Below are 17,074 nucleotides of genomic sequence, written 5' to 3' on the forward strand. Positions count from 1 at the left end.
TCCACCTGTGATGCTCCCATCCAGGAGCCCGGTTGGCCCCACTTCTGTGCTGTGGGGCCGGCAGCAGCCCAGAAGAAGGGCCAGACGCCAAGGGGTGGAGAACACACTGCTTTATTGGGGCAGGGGCAGGCCCACCCATGTGCACCAGCTGGGCGGCCTCGAGAACTATCCCATGGGTTGGCAGCGGGCTCGGTGCCTGCTCGTCCTGCGAGCAGCATGGGGTCCCAGGAGCAGGAGGACATAAATAGGGGTGGGTGAGTGGCCCAGAAAGGGAGTTCTGTCCTGCTCCTGCAGCCTGAGCCAGCAGTCCAGATAACTGACATAAAATGTCTACATGGCATAAGTAACAATACTTAGGGGTAGGGCACTCCATGGCACCAGATCCGCTCCCTTTGCTGACGGGCACAGTGCAGTCAGGGGGCTCAGGAGCAGCCGCTGGGGCCGTGTCACCACATTGGGGACATGCAATCAGGGTCCCAGTGCCAGGCTCTGGCGCAGCGTCTCAGCGCAGCCCGACAGGTCCATGTGCTCCAGGGCGGCGAAGATGCGGTCGAATGTGGCACTGGTCTGTTGGCACCAGCGCTTCAGCATCTCGTACTGCCGGTCACGGAACGGGGCCACCTCCATCTCCACCAGCTCAATCTCCGTGTCCCGCAGCTCCAGCACCCGCATGAACTCCTTCCAGCGCCGCACTGGCACCGCGTTGATGACGGCATAGAGCTGGCTGCCCTGCAGCAGGGCGCAGCGCTGGGGGTTGCTGGGCGGTGGGGCCGGGCTGTGCGCTGTGCTGGGCTCCTGGGGCACCGAGGGCTCTGCGGTGCCATCAGTCAATGCTGCTCTGACAGGCTGTTGGTGCAGCAAGGCCCTGGACTCTGAGCTCCTCCTCGCCGTGCTGGGGCCAGGCTCCCACACCTGTCCGGAGAGTTTGGCCAGGTCCAGTGCAGACCACCCAACCGTGGCCGGTAGCCACCGTCCCACCTCAGGCACTCACCTGGCACTGCAGCACCTCTGTTGCAGCAGCCCTCTGGGTGATGGGGTGCATACAGGCTGTGGGGTTGGTGCAGTCCCAGGGTGGGACTGTGGGGAGGGGGCTGACTGCCGGGGTCTCCATCTGGAGCCGTTTCCACTTGTGGTAGATGGCAAGGGTGCCCAGGAAGAGGGGCCCGGTCAGGCCCAGCAGGATGTACTCCAGCCCCGAGCCTGCAAGGAAGCGGTGCTGTACCCTGGAGCCATGCCCCCTGCCCCACCACCCTCAGCCCCAGCCTCACCGCCCCACACACCTCGTGCACGGAGGCCGCACACCCGCTGGCACTCCTCACTGCATGTCTCCGGGGTGCTCCTGCAAGGAGAGGGATGGTGGGCACTGTGCCGTGTTGCCAGCACGCACACCCTGGGAGCTGCTTACGTGTGGCATGGGTGGCACTCGCTGCCTTCAGCATAGAAGTCGGGCTTGCAGCTCCCACACTGAGCATCTTGACTGTCTGAGCCTGGGGAGAGGGTGTGTGTCAGGGCAGTGGAGGCCCCACAGGTGGCGTCTCATGGGCTGGGTGGAAGCACTCACAGGGCTGCAGGAGCAGCTTCCCAGGGCAGGTCTTGCACTTCTTGCAGGAGAAGTCACTGCAGGAGTCATCCTTGTTCTGGCACTCACGGAAGTGGCCAGACTCGCAGCCACAGGCGATGTTGCTGGTGGCTGAGCAGTTGCTCACCACAGTCTGGAAAGCTGCAGGGGTGGGTGGTGAGCAGGGCAGCATGGCACAATATGGCACAATATGGCACAACATGGCACAGCATGGCACTGCATGGTACAACATGGCACAACATGGCACAGCATGGCACAACATGGCAAAACATGGCACAGTGTGGCACAGCACAGCACAACATGGCACTGCATGGCACAACATGGCACAGCATGGCAAAACATGGCACAACATGGCACAACATGGCACAGCGTGGTGCAGTGTGGCACAACATGGCACAGTGTGGCACAGCACACTGCCAACTCACTCTGCTGGTCACACGTGTAGCAAGCATCGCACTTGGTGCGGGTGTTGGGGTGGGAGAGAAAGGTGCCGGCGGGGCAGGCTACGCAGACGCTGTCGTTCCCGTTCCCATGGCTTGTGCAGGGGGTTTGCAGGAACTTCCCTGTGGGCAGCAGAGGGACAATGAGCATGACCACCTCTGTGTGCCCAGGCAGTGCCATGCCACCGTGCCCATGGCAAGCAATGCACCTGGTGCATGGTGCCGTGCCAGCTGGGCACTTCTCACCTGCGGGACACAGGGTACAGCACCGACGGACTGAATGGATCCAGCTCATCCCAGAGGGGCAGGAGGACTTCATGGTGGACCTCTGAGGGCGGTTGGGTGGAAGCACCAGGCCCTGCTGTCTGCGTAGCATGGCACAGTCCTGGCAGCCCGGGGGCTGTGACCCGCTGGCCAGCAGCCACAGCACTGCCAGGAGCACCTGTGGGCAGGGAGAGGGCAGGCTGCAGAGAGCCTGGGTGCAGAGAAAGCATCCCAGGGCAGCGGGGCTGGGCTATTGCACTCACTGCGCTTCCAGCCCTGCACAACGGGCACCTGAGCCCCAGCCATGCCCAGCCTGCAGAGTGTGAGGCCGAGTGGATGCGGTGCCCTGCAGGGCTGGCAGCAGGGCAGGACAGCCAGGGGCAGCCCCGTGCCCACAGCCCCAGGGATGGGAATGCCCCACGGCAGCCCCTGTGCCGGGCTTTCCCCTCTGTCCCTGAGTAATTGGTTTCCTGACCTCAGCACAGGGCACACACTGCGTGGGCACACGGGTCACCCCGCCGGGCTCGGGCAGACCAGCGCTGCCCACGGGCACCCAGCCCACAGATGGTATCAGCCAGCCCAGCGCTCAGCCCCACGCGGTGCGCAGATCAGGGCACGGGAGGGTTAACACCTCCCTCCACTTTCCTCTCTTTTATCTGCCTCACAGATTCGGCGATTTCCTCCCTGAGAGGAAACCATGCCCAGCTCACGCTGTCCCCGATGCTATCGCGCTTCGTGCGTGCGTCCCAAAGTAGGTCACAGCTCCCCCGCCACCTGCGGGGCGCTGAGCGGGGGGAGCTCCGGGGGGAGCACGGGGGGTGCCTGCCCTGCTCCACCCCCTGCAGCCCGGGTGGGGTCCCGGGGCCGCACACGGCGCTGCGATGTGAGCAGCGTTTGCTCGGCCGTGGCAGGCGGGGAGCCAGGGGATTCCACGCCGGGGGCTGGATTTCCCAGCCGAGATCAGCCCGATTACAGGGACTGAATCATTTTCTATTGAAGCCGCCGCCGCCGGACTGGAAACCGTGCACAGGCTGCGCCATTTGCATAACACGGCGATGCCATCGGGGCGGCCGCACCGCAACAAGGGCCCGGCGGCACGTCTGAGTCAGCGCGCGGCCCCGCCGGGCACGAGCACCGCAAAACGGGGCCCGACCTGCACGGCCGAGCCGCCCCGTCCCGCAGCCGGTGGGCAGCACCGCGCAGCACCGCGTCCGCCGCGGGGCCTCCGCTTCCTGTGCCGCTCAAGCACCGCCCCTACCCGTAACGCGGCTCCGGCTGCAGCTCCGCTCCCGGCAGCGCCGGGCTGGGGCACCCACCTACTCAGTGCCCGCAGCCCCGACGTCACCGTCTGCCCCCGTCGTGCACGGGGCTGCAGATCCCTGACCACGTTCGCAGTCTCTCGGCACCGCCCGGCCGTGCTCCCGTGGCCGAGCTCTGCCCGCTGTCCCTGCAGCCTCACCCCGCTCCCCGTGGCCGCACTGTGCCCGCTGTGCCCACGGCCGTGCCCAGCCCCGTGGCCGTGCCGTGCCCGTGGTCCCCACGGCCGTGCCGTGCCCATCACCCCTGTGACCATATCCTGCCCACAGTCCCACCGCTGTGCCCTGGGTGGGGATGCAGGAGGCAGATGCAGCCTCCAAGTGTTCAGCACAGCCCAGACCGATGCAGTGAGTGCTTTCACGGGACACGGGCCCCTCAGCACATTGCCGAGCACATCTCACAGCACTGAGACCACCCACAGCCACCCCCCGCCCCGGGCACCCAGGCACACACCAGCCCGGTCATTGGGCCCCCAGCCCCCCCGCACTCACCGAGGCCGCCCCTGGGCAGCAGCACTTCATCCTTGCAGCGGGCACAGCTGGGTCATGCCGGGTGGCAGCGGTGGGCACGGCAGAGCGTGGGGTCCCCGGTGCCGGGGAGGCTCAGTGCAGGGTTCCCCCACGCCCCATTGCGGCCGCACGACGTGTGATGAATGAGCACCAGCACCAGCACCTCCCCAAGCAGGCTTATATATGTGACCACAGCAGGAGGAAATGCTTTTTTGGAAGTGAGACCAGAGGGTTCGAAAGCACATGACAGGAACGCTGCGCGGGAGGGACCCGTGTCGGCCCGCCATGTTCCTCCCATTGCCCCCAGCAGCACAGGCACAGCACAGAGGGGACACACGGCGTCCTCTGCTTCACCACGCAGAGCTGCACCTCGACCTGTACCCCTGAGCAGGGGGACAGGGCTGGGGATGGCTCCATGAGCCCTAAGTAGTGTCTGCCCCACATCCACTCCCTTCACCCCACGGTGCCTGGCTGCTGCCCGAAGGAGAGGCGAGGCGGGTGCAGCATGCACACAGCGAGGTTTATTGCTTGGCCGGACTGCACCGCAGCCAGCACGGGTGACGTGGCCAGCACATGCCCACAGCACAGCCACCACCTCCCAGTGCCAGCAGGCAGCACCGCTGCAGGGACGGCCTGAAGCTCAATAAACAGGCACTCTGCAGCGATACCCCGCTCTGGTGCGGGCCGTGTCCGTGGGCAGCAGCTCCCCACCAGCCCAGCACAGGACGGCATCCTACACTCGGCCACCGCAGCTCCCAGCTCCTCACCCTGCTCACCAAACTGAACCCTGGACAGACCCTGCGGCCGCTGCCAGCCCCGGCTCGGCCCTGTCCCCTCATGTCAGCTGCCCCCGCCTCCCGCCCCACATGCCAGCAGCCCCGTGCTGCCCTCCCCGCCGCCATCTCACACCTTCCCTGCTCCCCACTGCCACGTCGCCATCCCTCCTCCCCGCATGGAGCCGCTGAGCCCACGGCCCCCCCAGGTGCAGCCCCACAGTCGCACTGTGTGCCACGTCCAGCCCCACACGGACACCCCTGGGTAGCAATGGGCAGCCCAGTGCCGCCCTGCTGCAGCACATCCTCCCAGAGGCAACTGCTCGGTGTCCCCATGTGTGACATCCTGGCACAAGCTGGTGGGCGCCCGCTCTGCCCAGCCCCGGCATTACGCTACGGTTAGAAGCAAGAGGAGCTCTTGGAGCAGCCGCACGTCCATCCTCATCCTCACTGCCCCGGCAGCTCTCAGACCTCCCTGCAAGGCACAAGAAAGAAAGAGGCTCGGTCAGCACGGGGCCTGGCACACGGCATGTAGAGGGGATGGGCTGCACATACGAGGCTGTCAGCGTGGAGTTGAGGAGCAGTGTGGTCCGGATTCTGTAGAGCTGTGCCAGCGTCAGCTTACGGTGCTGCGCTGATGAGTCTGAGAGCGTGCGGTGGGCAGGGGGCTGCAGGCTGGGGCTGGGCTGGCCCAGGGTGGGCACAGGGCTCTCCATGGGCTCCTCTGACTCTGAGAGCTCTGAAGCGGAGTCACCGCTGCTGCTGCTGCCAGCACTGGGCGCTGGGTGCCCCGGGGTATGGCTAGTCCGCTGGAGCAGGGGGGGAGCAGGGGAGGGCATGCATAGGTCAGAGAGGCTCCGGCTCTGGCTGAGTGGGGCTGGGGGCCCGGCCAGCAGTTGCAGCAGACTGGCCTCTGACTTGGACTTGAGCACTCGGGCCTTGCAAGGCAGAAGCTGCACGGGTGTCCGGCGGCGCAGCCGGGGTGAGGGGGGCCGTGGGTCCAGGGCTTCTGGCCCCTCCTCAGCCCCCACGTCCTGCTGCCGGGGGAAGTCCCGCGGAGAGGCAGGTGAGAGCGTGCCATAGGCGCTGTCAATGGATGTGGAGCAGCAGCTGCTGGGCTGCGTGGTGACTCCGTGGGGCAGGGACAGGCTGCCCGAGGGCAGCTCGTGGGTCGGGGTGCTGCCGGAGGTGCCGGTGGCAGTGCTGGCGGAGGTGCCAGTGCTGACAGAAGTGCTGTCTGATGGTGAACCGAACGGCCCCACATCCGAGTCTGGGGAGGAGAGCTCATCGCCGCCGTCCACCACTACCACTGAGATGGTCTCAGTGGAGCCATCCGAGGGGCTGCGGGAGAGGGGAAAGTGAGGAGGGGGCTGCTCCGCGCCGGCGGTCACAGTGCCCCTGTCCCACTCGTACCACTGCTGGGAGTCCAGGCTGGTGCTGCTGCGGCGCAGCACTGTGGGTGAGCTGGCGGTCGAGGTGCTGCTCTCACCATCCTCCTCATCTTCCTCCTCCTCCTGCAGGCGCTGGCACTGCCTGCGCTGTTGCTCCTGCAGCCGCAGGCGCTGCAGCAGGTTCTGGGGATGGCAGGTGTCAGGGGGCTGTGGGCATGAGACCCCCGTGTCCCCCCCACACCGCGTCCTCACCTGTGCGTTGTGCAGCGCCTCGACCCAGCTGCGGCACAGCGACTGCCCACTGGCCTGGAAGGTGTAGGCAGCCACGGCACTGCCAAACTCATTCAGGTAGATGAGGAGGAAGGAGCCTGCAGATGAGAGGCCGTGAGGCTGGGACTCCCAGTGTCTCCCTGGGGTGCCGCTACCCCCCGGTGCCACTCACCTGGGTCCTTTAGCTCTCGGCAAATGACCTTGTCCACCAGCAAAGGCTGTCGGACCACCTTGGTGCGCTCAGCCTTCTTGACAGGCTTGGTGATGAGGAAGAGGTCAGTGAAGAGGAAGCAGTAGACGTCCATCTGTAGGGACAAGAGCAGGGCCGTGGGTGCCAGCCGGTACGTGAGGGGCGAGCTCCCCATGCCCCTCATCCTCACCTTGCTGTCTTTACCTTCCCGCATCTTCAGGCTGCCCTCAAGCAGGAGCTGCCGGGTGTCATCTGGGGAGGTGCCAGGCATGGGGGCCGTCAGGTCCAGCCGCAGGAACTCCTTCAGCAGCTGCGGGAAGCCGGGGGAGTCAGCACAGGTCAGGACGTAGCACAGCACTGCAGCTGTGCCTGCCCAGCCTACCTTGTCCACCTCGTCCGTGCCGCCCTCCACCACCTCGTAGGCGTCGATGCGGCTGAGGATGGCGGCCAGGCGCTGCTGCTCCTGCCGCTGGCGCATCCGCGAGTTGACGTGATTGATGAAGTGCTCCACAGAGCTGATCTGCAGCGCAGGCACAGGGTGAGGGGCTGGGGGTGCCCACCTGCCCACATCCCTGCACTGCACCCCTTACCATGGTGAGGATGGCATCGCGGGTGCGCGCATCGTCCGTCTTCTTCAGCACGGACTTGAGGAGCAGCGGGTACTTGGTGAGGCGCTGGTGGGGCTTCACCAGCATGTCGCTGAGCTTCAGGCGGCTGCACTGCTTGTGCTTCTCGGCCCACTGCAGCATGCAGACGTCAGCTCCAGCCGCAGCCCCGGCCCCAGCCCCACCGCTCCCCCCTTACCGTCACGTAGGCACGGAAGAGCTCGCTGTCGCGCAGCAGAGTGCGCATGTACTCCATGCAGCCCTCCTCCTCCATGCAGTACTGGATATAGGGCTTGAAGAGCGTTCCAAACTGTGGGCAGCGTGGAGGTGTTACCGCAGGGCGCAGCCTGGCACAGCCCATGGTGCAGCACAGGGTTGTCACTCACCGTCTTGAAGCCCTTGAGGAAGTCCATGGGGTCAAGCAGCACCTTGGTCCGACGGGCCTTGTCCAGCACCGGGGCCATGACGCTGCTCCACAGGCTGCGGTGCAGCTGGATGATCTCCCCAATGTTGCCAAACAGGCGCTCAGCATCCACCTGCAGGGGGAGGCAGGGAGCCACCGGGGGTCACATCCCCATGAGCCCACCATGCGGGGGAGCCCCTGCTGTGCACCGCACTGCTGCTCCCCCAGGCCCCACAGCACAGCCCCTACATACACATACTCACCTCACACAGCAGCCCTGACTCCTGAAGGTTCAGCAGGCAGCAGAGGAAGAGCTGTGGGGACAGAACAGGAGCTCGTGGGGCAGAAGTCACAGTATGGGAGACACCCACAGCTGGGGAATACGTGCCATGGGCACTCACATCAGTGATGACCTTTAGCTTGCGGATGTAGGTGGCCTCAGTGTGCAGCAGCTCCCAGATGGCTTCCTGCTGGTGGCACTGCCGGCGCGTCAGGGCCTGCGGGGCCAAGCGTCAGTGCTGCACCGTCCCAAGAGCGCAGCCAGCATCGCCATCACCCCCCGTCCTACCTCCGTGCCCTCAATGATTTGCTGCCAGCTGTCCTCCAGCACCAGGCTGCTGTCATCCCCGTCCTCCTCCCAGGAGTCCTGGTCGAAGCGGAGCTGCGGTGGCAGTTTGGGCAGCCCGAAGCTGCTGTAGGTGTGCAGCTTGCTCTCCAGCTGCTCCATCTTGTCCACCTCCTGCTGGAAGGCACGAGCAGACAGGCTGGGGACAGTGGCAGAGTGCCATGGCTCTACTAGCCCTGCCGGTGGATCTGGGGCACAGCCATGCAGGACCTCACCCCACCACCACCCCGGCACAGCACCACGACTCCCGCACCCTCCCCCTGCCCACATACCCTCCCAAAGGGGCCGGTGCTGGCGCCGGAGCTGAAGAAGCCGCTGAAGCGGCTGGCAGCACGGTTCTTCCAGGTGTCGGTGCCATTAGTGGGCAGGGAGCCGCTGCCGTGCAGGGATGGCTCGGGGCTGGGGATGCTGGCGTCCCCCAGGAACTCCGTCATGTTCTTCCGCCGCCTGCCCGGAGCCTGTGTGGGTACAGTCGGTGTCGCAGGTCAGCACCAGCCCTGCACACCTCACAGTGCAGGGACAGCCCCCGAAAGCCGCGCTCTGCCCCTGATGTGTCCCCCACGTGCCATAGCCGGTCCCTTTCCGGGGCGCACGGAGCCAGGCCCCCATGGGACACGAGCTCACAGTGCCCGCACCCGCACTGACCTGCGTACCTGCATCCTGTGTACCGGGGCCAAGCGCAGCGTCCTGTGCCCACCCCCCGTGGCAGAGGGGCACCGCGGCTCAGCGCATCCCACGGGGTGCAGCACCCCGAGCCCCACACCGCCCAGCTGTGCTCTGAACTTGAACCGCAGAGCAGGGCAGGCTGTGGCCGAGCTCCTCTGAACAAAAGGAGGTGGGGCCAGCGCAGAAAACCTAATTTCCCTCCTCGCCAGATAAGCTAAACAGACCCGAACAATTCGCTGGCAGAGATCAAAGCCCACCATCCCGCAGCAGAGCTGGGTCCTGGCCACACAGCACCCGCCTGCCCAGGCACAGCCGTGCTCATGCACCTCTACCACCCCACGCCAAGGCCACACTGTGACATGGCTGCTGCCCTCTCCTCACTCAGCACAAAGTGCAGCAGGGCCATTGCGTGGCACAGCGAGACACACTGTCCCCAGGCTGTGACAGCCAACACATGCCTAGCGTGCCCTCTACTTTGCCCCAGCACATGCCCATAGCTCACCATGCCACGGTGTCCCCAAGTACCCCAGCCCACACTGGCCCTGCTGCCCAGCTTTGGCTCCGCTCCCACCTGCTCTCGGGGGCCCAGCAGTGGAGGTGGTCCTGTGACTGCCATCCCTTCTGTGCCACCAGCGCAGTGCTGGTCCTGCTGCCAGGCATCGTACTGCCGGATGCGGGCGGCCACCAGCCCCGGCCACACAGCCAGCCTGGCACCCTCAAGGGCTTCTGGCACAGGGGGCCAGGAGCTTCTGTCCCCACGCTGGGATCACCAGAGCCAAACCTTGGGGAGCAGGAGCTGCGTGGCCCCACGAAGGTGGCATCTGCTCCCACAGGGAGTGGCAGCAGATCCGGCCCCACGGCTTATCTGGGGCCAGGGTCCACGGGGCAGGACTGAGGCTGCACACAGCAGCTGACAGGTGCCAAGGCGAGGAGGGACGGTGGCCACATCCTGGCCAGGAGTGCAGCCAGGGCGAGCCCTGGGGTCCACGTGGCAGCTCAGAGCCATTGAGCTTTACTTTGCTCAGGGACCAGCCCATACATGGCACAGCTGCAGGGCTGCCAGCTGAGCTGCCACACCTGGGGCAGGGCACTGCCCGCACTGCAGTGCTGTACCCCTGGCACCCCCATGGCATGAGGCCAACCAGGAGACACCCTGCTGCCCTGCTGTGCCCCCACCCCCCTGAGCACATGAGGCATGGAGCGCTGATGGAGCTCTGTGTGTACTCACCAGGATGTCGGTGCCCTCCCTGCGGCCTGGCCCTGGCTCCAGCCCTGTCCCGAGGAGTGCAGCGGTGCCGGCGGGGCGCAGGATGGGCAGGCTGGCTGAGCGTGCATCCCGTGCTGCCTGCTCCACCTTCAGCTCGTTCCCGGGCTTGGCTGTGGGAGCACGGAGCTGTCAGAGCCCCCAGCCCCGAGGTGCAGGGCTGGCTTTATATTTCCCCCCTCCACACCTTTCACCCGCAGGTAGTGTCCCCCGAAGCGGTACGCCTCAAACTGGAGGGACAGCGGCGTGTTGGACTGGTCCAGGTAGATGTCCACCTTGCTCTGCTCGATCGCCCTCCTCTCAAAGACCGGCAGCAGCACATCCCTGTGGATACCATCCCTATGGGTCCTGTGGGTCTCTGTGCCCACTGGGGCCATGCCTGGCACAGGCACACTCACCCCAGGGACTTCTTCTTCATGGCCGGCACGATCTCCGCCTCGATGTCAACATTCAGGTCGAATTTGAGGGTGAAGCACTCCTTGCTGGGGTCCTGCAGGAGACACGCAGCTCACCAAGGGCTCCCTCCCATCTCAGATGTGGCCACAGCACAACCCCACAGCAGAGCCCTGGGGAGGGGATGGTGTCTTACATCCGTGTGCCTGCGCCGAGCCTTCTTCTTGGGCAGCTTCAGTGCTGAGCTTCTCCTGTCTCTGCGGGCAGGAGCAGAAAGAGCCAGGTGTTCTGCAGGGTTTGATGGCACCCGCTCTGTCCCATGCACTGCAGACAGGGCTGGGACATTCACTCACCCTCTCCCATCTGCTGATCCCTCGTCATCATCCTCCATGTCGGAGGCAGGGCTGGTGCGTGGCGGGCACGAGCGTGTGGACACATTGCGGGCCAGGATGGAGCCTGTCAATGAGCATTGGGGCTGTGCTGTGCTGAACAAGCTGGACCCGCTGTGTCCCATCACTTGGCCCAGGTCACAGCCAGCCCAGCTTACCTGGTGGGGGCAGATCGAAGCGGATGTGCCCATCAAAGTGCATGGTGCCGTGCAGGCGCCCGTCACAGGCCTCACACAGGCTAAGTGGGCTGCTGCAGTTCAGCTGCTGGCACTCTGCGTGGTGACATACCTGTGGGGTGCAGCTGTGGGCTGGGGCTGGGCAGCAGCAGGATCCCCCGACCCCCCATGGGCTGTGCAGGGGATGGGGACACAGCCACAGTGCTGCGGTGCTGTCGGGCACTGAGCCCCCTCCCCATCACCTCTGCACTGCACAGAGACCCTCGGAGCACAGGGACTGCAGCAGAAAGGCCGCACACAGCTGGGCGTGGAGGGAGAGGGCACTGGAGGCACTGGGGGCACCTGGCCCCCACCCACCCGTTCCCAATGTCCCAGTGCTGGGCTGAGGGTGCACCGGGACCTGCTGCGCTCCCAGGGGGGCTGCGGGGCCGCAACGGAGCCTTTTGTGTTTGTGAGATCAGTGTCCCCACGGCAGGACGGAGGAAGCGAGTGTCTGCAGCAAAACAATGCTCGCAAGCCGATGCATTTCCTCCGATTGTGCGCCCAGCCTCAGCCTCGGCCGGTCATTCACAGGCATTTATTTTTAACCCCAGTGGGCGCTCGGCCCGTGACCCCTCGCTGGGGGCTGCGCCGGGGGTCGGGGCGCTGCCGGGGGCGCTCAGCCCACCCCGGGGGTCCGTCCCCACGTGGCAGCGCCCCACGAGTGGCAGGTGGCAGGTGGGAGGGCAGCGGAGCGGCATCCCGGAGCGCGGCAGAGGAAGCTCCGCGCAGCCCCGGCCGCCCCCGCTTCCTGCCCTCCTTCCTCCCGGCGCTGCTGAGCTCAGCGCTGACGCGGCCGCCGCCCGCGCCCCCCGACGGGGCCACCCGCCCCCACCGCCCGCCCCGCCGCGGGACGCCGAGATCCGCGGGCAGAGCCCACGGCAGCTCCGGGAGCCCCGCACCGCCCCGCACACCGACCTGCCGTCCCGCACGGCCCCGCCCGGCGCCGGGGATGTCGCGAGGCCGCGTCCCGGTGCCACGTGTGTCCCGCGCCGTGTTTGCCCAGCGGCTCCACCCGCGCAAACACGACCCGCCCGCGGACACGCCGCTCACCTGCCCGCCCGCACCGCCGCCCCCGGGCCGGATCCCGCTCCGCCCGCACTTCGCCGCCCCCCCCGGGCAGGTTCCTGCCCCGCTCCCTGCGCTGCGGGGTCCGAGGTGCGGGATGGTGCGGGCACAGCCCGGCTCTGGAAGGAGCTGGAGAGCAGAGCCCTCCCGAAACCCGCACTGCCCGAAAGGTCACCGCTGCGGTATGTCCTCCCCGGTGCTCCTGAAAGGCAGCGTGTGCCTCACTGCAGAAAACAGCTCATCCGCTCACCATAAAAGCCCATAGCAGCGCTGCCAGGCCTGCAGGGCCCAACAGCCAGCACTCTCGTTGCTGGAGCAATGCTCCTGCACTGCCCAGGCCAGGGGCACCGCACTGCACGGCTGAGCACTGCATGATTGAGCACTGCACATTGAGCGCTGCACATTGAGCACAGCACATTGAGCACTGCATATTGAGCACTCCATATTGAGCACAGCATATTGAGCACTGCACATTGAGCACTGCACGCCCTCCCCACCAGCACGGCCTCAACACACTGAGCACTCGGCACTCACCAGGAGCAGAGCAGCAGCACGGCACCGGCAGCAAGGACAGCCCGGAGCGAGCCAGCAGGTCGAGCAGCCAAAGATAAGGGGCCCTAAATCCACTCCGGCTTTACATTAGCGATCAACAAGATTAGGAGAGGTGGCACGGGGCGCTTCCAGCCACAGGCTCTGCTTAATTCCAGAGCCCGGCGCTTCCCAGCCTGGTCACGGCGCTGCCATCCCTCCACACGGCGCAATGGATGCGGACATGAACGCAGCTGTTCCTGGAGGGGCCCGGTGCAGCTCTGCTGCCCAGCCCCAATGCGCAGCAACGAGCTGCAGCAGAGGCTCCCCCCCTCCCAGGCACGGCCGCGCTGCCTGTGCCGGCTTGCCAAGCTGTGCTCCGCCGGGAACAGGACAGACGGGCTCAATGAGATTAGCCTGAATTACAGCAGGTGGGGAAACATGGAAGCTGCCGCCACGCAGTTAAATCCCAGCCACGCACCATCCTGCGGGCACACACACACAGCGGGACCACGATGCTGCCGAGGGATGCGTGCCATGCACAGCTCCCACCATGCAGGGAAGTGGCTGCAGCCCTTCCCCGCTGCGTAGCCACATCCTACCGGCCCAGGCCTTTCTGCCCCGTGGCCGCCTGCCAGTCAACTGCACCGACCGGTTCTGCTGGCACCAGAGGCACCGGGAGCCGGGGCGAGCCCGTGGGAGCCTCCACCTGCCCGGATCTGCAGCAGCACCGTGTCCCTGCTGCCTTCCTGCCCGCACAGCCCCAGCTGAGCGCCGCGCTGCAGCACCCTGTGACATACCTTGGCTGCTCTCCTCTTGTCAGCGCAGTCGGGGTTCTGGCAGCGCAGCCCCTGCTCCTCTGCTGGGCACTGCTCGTCTGCAGGAGAGAGACAGGGTTAGTGCTGGGTGCACTCGTGGGGCCCTGCAACCCCGCGCCCACCCCTGCCCCACGGCTCCTGCAGGAGGGCAGGTCCCCAGCAGTGAGCGCCCGGCTTTTGGGCATTAAGCTGAGAGTGGGGGCTGCCAACCTCCTGCCCCAGAGAGCAGCAGCATCTCCTGGTGCTACCCCAAACCCCACGTCCCCGTGCCCAGAACCCAGCGCTGCGGCTCCAGCTTCTCCAGCAGAGAAGAGCAGTTTGTGCACCCGCAGCACTGGGACCAGCTGCTCCCTGCCCCAAAGTGCTGGGTCTATTCTGGGTGCGTGCTGCCCACAGAAGGGTCCCACAGCTGCCCCAGACATGGGGCTGAGCAAGGCCAGGAGTGCCCACGAGTGGGAGAGGGGCCAGGAGCTGCCCCTGGGATGGGGATGGCAGCCCAGTGTGGCCAGTGATGACGCACCATGAGCTCCCCAAACTCCCAGTGCTGAAAACACAGGAATGGGCCCAAAGCCCCAAACCTGCCCTAATATGGAGATTTATTTCCCGATGGATAGCAGTGCTGGGATGGCGGCAGCACAGAGCAGGGCTCGGGGGCATCGTCCTGCACCCGCTGCCATAACAGGCAAGGGCTGAGGGCAGTGCCAGGAGTGCTAAATCTGCTGCTCGCCAGCCCCCAAAGGGGCTTACGGTCCGCTTTAAGCTCTAACAGTTAAATCGGCCTTGAGGACAAATCCTATTTTGAAAGCTTTTGTTATGTGTCGTGCCTAATAGTTTAAAAATAACAGGCTCCGGGCGGCTCGTGGCACAGCAGCGGGCACCGGGGCTGAGGAGCAGAGCTCTCCTGTGTGGCAGAGCAGGGGCTGTGCTCACACCGGCCCAGGGCAGCTCCGTGGGGACCCCGTGGGCACCGCTGGGTGCAGCGCCCGTGGGAGAGAACCGGGAGCGCGGCTGCCGTGGGGCCCCGCCGCCCCGCACCGCGGCAACACAATGGACGCTCTGTCCCCACCGCCGCCCCGCAGCGCCCGCCAGGCTGCTCGGCCCCTCCGCCGCCATCATTTCACTTGACCTATTATGAATAATAACAGAAACAAACCCGAAATTCTTTCAGGCCGGCGAGGGGAAGTTTTCCCAACTCACCAAAACCACGAGGACGGTGACAGCGGCCCCTGCCCCGCACCGGGCCGCTCTGCACGAACCACCACCGGCAGCGGGAGCTCACACACACACACACACACACACACACAAACACACACACACAGACACAGGGACCTCACACCCCCCGTGCTGGTTGCGGTGCAGGGGCCGGCAGTTCTCCAGGTGCTCCCAGCCCCGCCCCGGCCCCGCACACACCGTCCGTCCGTCTCCGTGCCGGTTCGTGCCGTGTCCCCATCACGTACCCGCCCGCTGCTCGCTGATGTCCAGGCTGGAGCTCCACGAGAATCGCTCCACCGCCCCGCACTCCATCCCTGCCAGCACAGGGGGCACAGCCCCCAGCTCGTACGCTCCCCGCTTCTTCCAGTACAGGAACATGGTGCGGCCGCAGCGCGGCACCTGCCGTCACCATGGGGCACCCGGGGGGCTGCGCGGCCGAGCCGTGCCCGCACCGGTGGGACTGGCCGGGGGGGGCCCGGCTCCGGCTTTAAGAGCGGGTCCCGCCGTCCGGACAAGCGCAGCATTCATCCCGCAGCCGGGAGCGCTGGGGTGGCGGAGGGCGCTGCTGGAGGCTGCCCAATGCCCCGCGCACAGGGCGCACAAAGGGCCTTTCTTCAGCCTCCTACAGACATTGCACAAATTTCACTTTCCGCCGTCTATGAAAGACATTTCGGCGGCGGAGACAAGACGGGCTTGTGATCCAAAGCATCGGCATGAAGAGCGCGGCTGTTCGGCAGCTCCGGCGGCACAGCGCTGGGGGGGGGGGGATGCTGCGGGACCTGGGGGCTGAGCGCTGCGGGTCGGACGGGCACGGCCCCGAGCACAGCAATGGGGGGGGGCGCGGAGCAGCACGGCATCAACACTGACCCCCACCCTGAGCTCAGCACCCGGCTGCCATTCGCACACGGAGATGGTGGTTCGGCCCCGCAGCAGCTGCTCTCCCGGCTCACGCAGTGGAATGTTCTCCCCACATCTGCGCTCATAGCGCTGCCGTCCCGCCCCACGCCCCGCGCAGCAGCTCCGGGGTCGGCAGCGCTGAGCTGGGCAGCCGCGTGTCCCGGCCGCACCGCGAGGGGCAGCAGGTGACGGGGAGGAGCCGGGCCGGGGCCGAGCCCCCCGAGCTGAGCAGCCCCGCACCCAGCTCCGCTCCGGGCCTCCTGCCCCAGACTCAACCACGGCGTCGTGAAGCCGCGTTTTCCACGCACCAGTTTGGCCACCACGAGCAGCCAAACCCCCATCAGTGACACCAGCCGTCCCTGCTGGCAGCAGCCGGGACGCACTCGGCCGGGATCGGCTGTTTGCGGTGCTGAGCCCGACAGCGGCGGAGCTCATCGGCACCGAACCGGCTCCGCCCGCCCGTCCCGAGCTCCGGCCCCATTGTTCCCTTGCTGCTCCCCCCAGCGCTGCAGGCGGTGACGCAGGACACGTGCGTGGAGACGGAGAGTTTCAGTTTTCTCCTTCCCACCACCGGGCAGAGCTCCCTAAACCGGGTCGGTCTGCACCGAATGACCGGGCCAAGGCAACTCCTGCCCGGCTCCATCGGCACCGGCACCGCCCGCGGCCGTCACTACACGCTCCGCCGCCTCCGGGTCCCTCTGCCAGGAGCGGCCGAAGGAAAATCCGCCCCGGAGCTTTTGTGATGCGGCAACAGACGGCGGCCACGGCCCCACGGGCGGGCACAGCTCCACCGCCACCATCCGAGGGCTGGGGAGGGGGAGGAAGGAGGGGCAGCGCCTGCCCGAACCGGGGGGAGCTCGGCGAAGCGCAGGGCAGGGCCCGGGGGGGGCTGGGGGCGGAGGCCGGGCCGTTCCGTGGGTTGTCCCGCAGCCGCCCCTCCCTCCGCACACCCGGAACGTCCCCGCCCCCCCCGCGCACTCACGCGTCCCCGGCCGAAGGATGAAGCGGCTGCGGGACGGACCCCGCTCGGCCGCGGTTCTCATCGCTCCGTGCGGTGCCGGTACCGCTCCGCTCCGCCCCGCCAGGCTCCGCCCCGCCCGGCCCCGTCTCACCTTTCCCGGTGCCCCCCCGCCCAAAGCACAGATGGGCCCGGATTCATTTTCGCCTCCCCGCCGCCGGAGCCAACCATATGTGCAGCATTAGGGCCGGATTAAGTTCAGGCTTTAACTCTTCACCACGTGCAGCTCCGTCAGAACCT

General features: G+C 66.5%; 2 protein-coding genes across 15 annotated transcripts; both read right to left on the reverse strand.

Moving 5' to 3' along the window:
• Window positions 1–95: 95 nt before the first annotated feature.
• On the reverse strand, window positions 96–4,263 carry TNFRSF25 (TNF receptor superfamily member 25). Its single transcript, XM_015882568.3, has 8 exons — window positions 4,092–4,263; window positions 2,266–2,461; window positions 2,005–2,142; window positions 1,562–1,720; window positions 1,406–1,487; window positions 1,281–1,339; window positions 992–1,200; window positions 96–912 (listed from the first exon to the last, which is right to left on the reverse strand). The coding sequence occupies exons 1-8, from the start codon at window positions 4,119–4,121 to the stop codon at window positions 469–471; spliced, it is 1,317 nt and encodes a 438-aa protein (XP_015738054.1). The 5' UTR covers window positions 4,122–4,263; the 3' UTR covers window positions 96–468.
• A 347-nt stretch (window positions 4,264–4,610) lies between these two features.
• On the reverse strand, window positions 4,611–16,913 carry PLEKHG5 (pleckstrin homology and RhoGEF domain containing G5). Of its 14 annotated transcripts, none has more exons than XM_015882523.3 (22): window positions 16,799–16,912; window positions 13,690–13,766; window positions 11,237–11,366; window positions 11,043–11,145; window positions 10,886–10,946; window positions 10,695–10,786; window positions 10,484–10,620; window positions 10,261–10,409; window positions 8,639–8,824; window positions 8,310–8,483; window positions 8,143–8,238; window positions 8,005–8,055; window positions 7,725–7,874; window positions 7,538–7,648; window positions 7,324–7,473; window positions 7,116–7,253; window positions 6,924–7,043; window positions 6,716–6,848; window positions 6,526–6,641; window positions 6,296–6,456; window positions 5,438–6,223; window positions 4,611–5,357 (listed from the first exon to the last, which is right to left on the reverse strand). In XM_015882523.3, the coding sequence occupies exons 1-22, from the start codon at window positions 16,857–16,859 to the stop codon at window positions 5,348–5,350; spliced, it is 3,192 nt and encodes a 1,063-aa protein (XP_015738009.1). In that variant the 5' UTR covers window positions 16,860–16,912; the 3' UTR covers window positions 4,611–5,347. The 14 variants fall into 14 exon arrangements, 13 of the variants coding, with proteins under 13 accessions (XP_015738009.1, XP_085365374.1, XP_015738007.1 ...); XM_085509248.1 differs by having other exon boundaries at window positions 8,310–8,480; window positions 16,799–16,911; XM_015882521.3 differs by lacking the exon at window positions 16,799–16,912 and adding an exon at window positions 15,165–15,463 and having other exon boundaries at window positions 8,310–8,480.
• Window positions 16,914–17,074: the final 161 nt, after the last annotated feature.

The sequence above is a fragment of the Coturnix japonica genome, chromosome 9 (assembly GCF_054131305.1).
Source record: "Coturnix japonica strain WE chromosome 9, WE-NBRP24, whole genome shotgun sequence".
NCBI classification, from domain to species: Eukaryota; Metazoa; Chordata; class Aves; order Galliformes; family Phasianidae; genus Coturnix; species Coturnix japonica.

Coding starts and splice junctions, on each gene's coding strand:
- TNFRSF25 (XM_015882568.3), bottom strand. CDS start 4,121: ATGAAGTGCTGCTGCCCAGGGGCGGCCTCG. Junction 1,340..1,405: donor GAGTGCCACCCATGCCACAC/GTAAGCAGCTCC, acceptor CTCTCCTTGCAG/GAGCACCCCGGAGACATGCA. Junction 1,201..1,280: donor GTGCGGCCTCCGTGCACGAG/GTGTGTGGGGCG, acceptor GCTTCCTTGCAG/GCTCGGGGCTGGAGTACATC.
- PLEKHG5 (XM_085509245.1), bottom strand. CDS start 15,297: ATGTTCCTGTACTGGAAGAAGCGGGGAGCGTACGAGCTGGGGGCTGTG. Junction 13,767..15,164: donor CATCAGCGAGCAGCGGGCGG/GTACGTGATGGG, acceptor TCTCTCCTGCAG/ACGAGCAGTGCCCAGCAGAG. Junction 7,254..7,323: donor GCGATGCCATCCTCACCATG/GTAAGGGGTGCA, acceptor CCTGCGCTGCAG/ATCAGCTCTGTGGAGCACTT.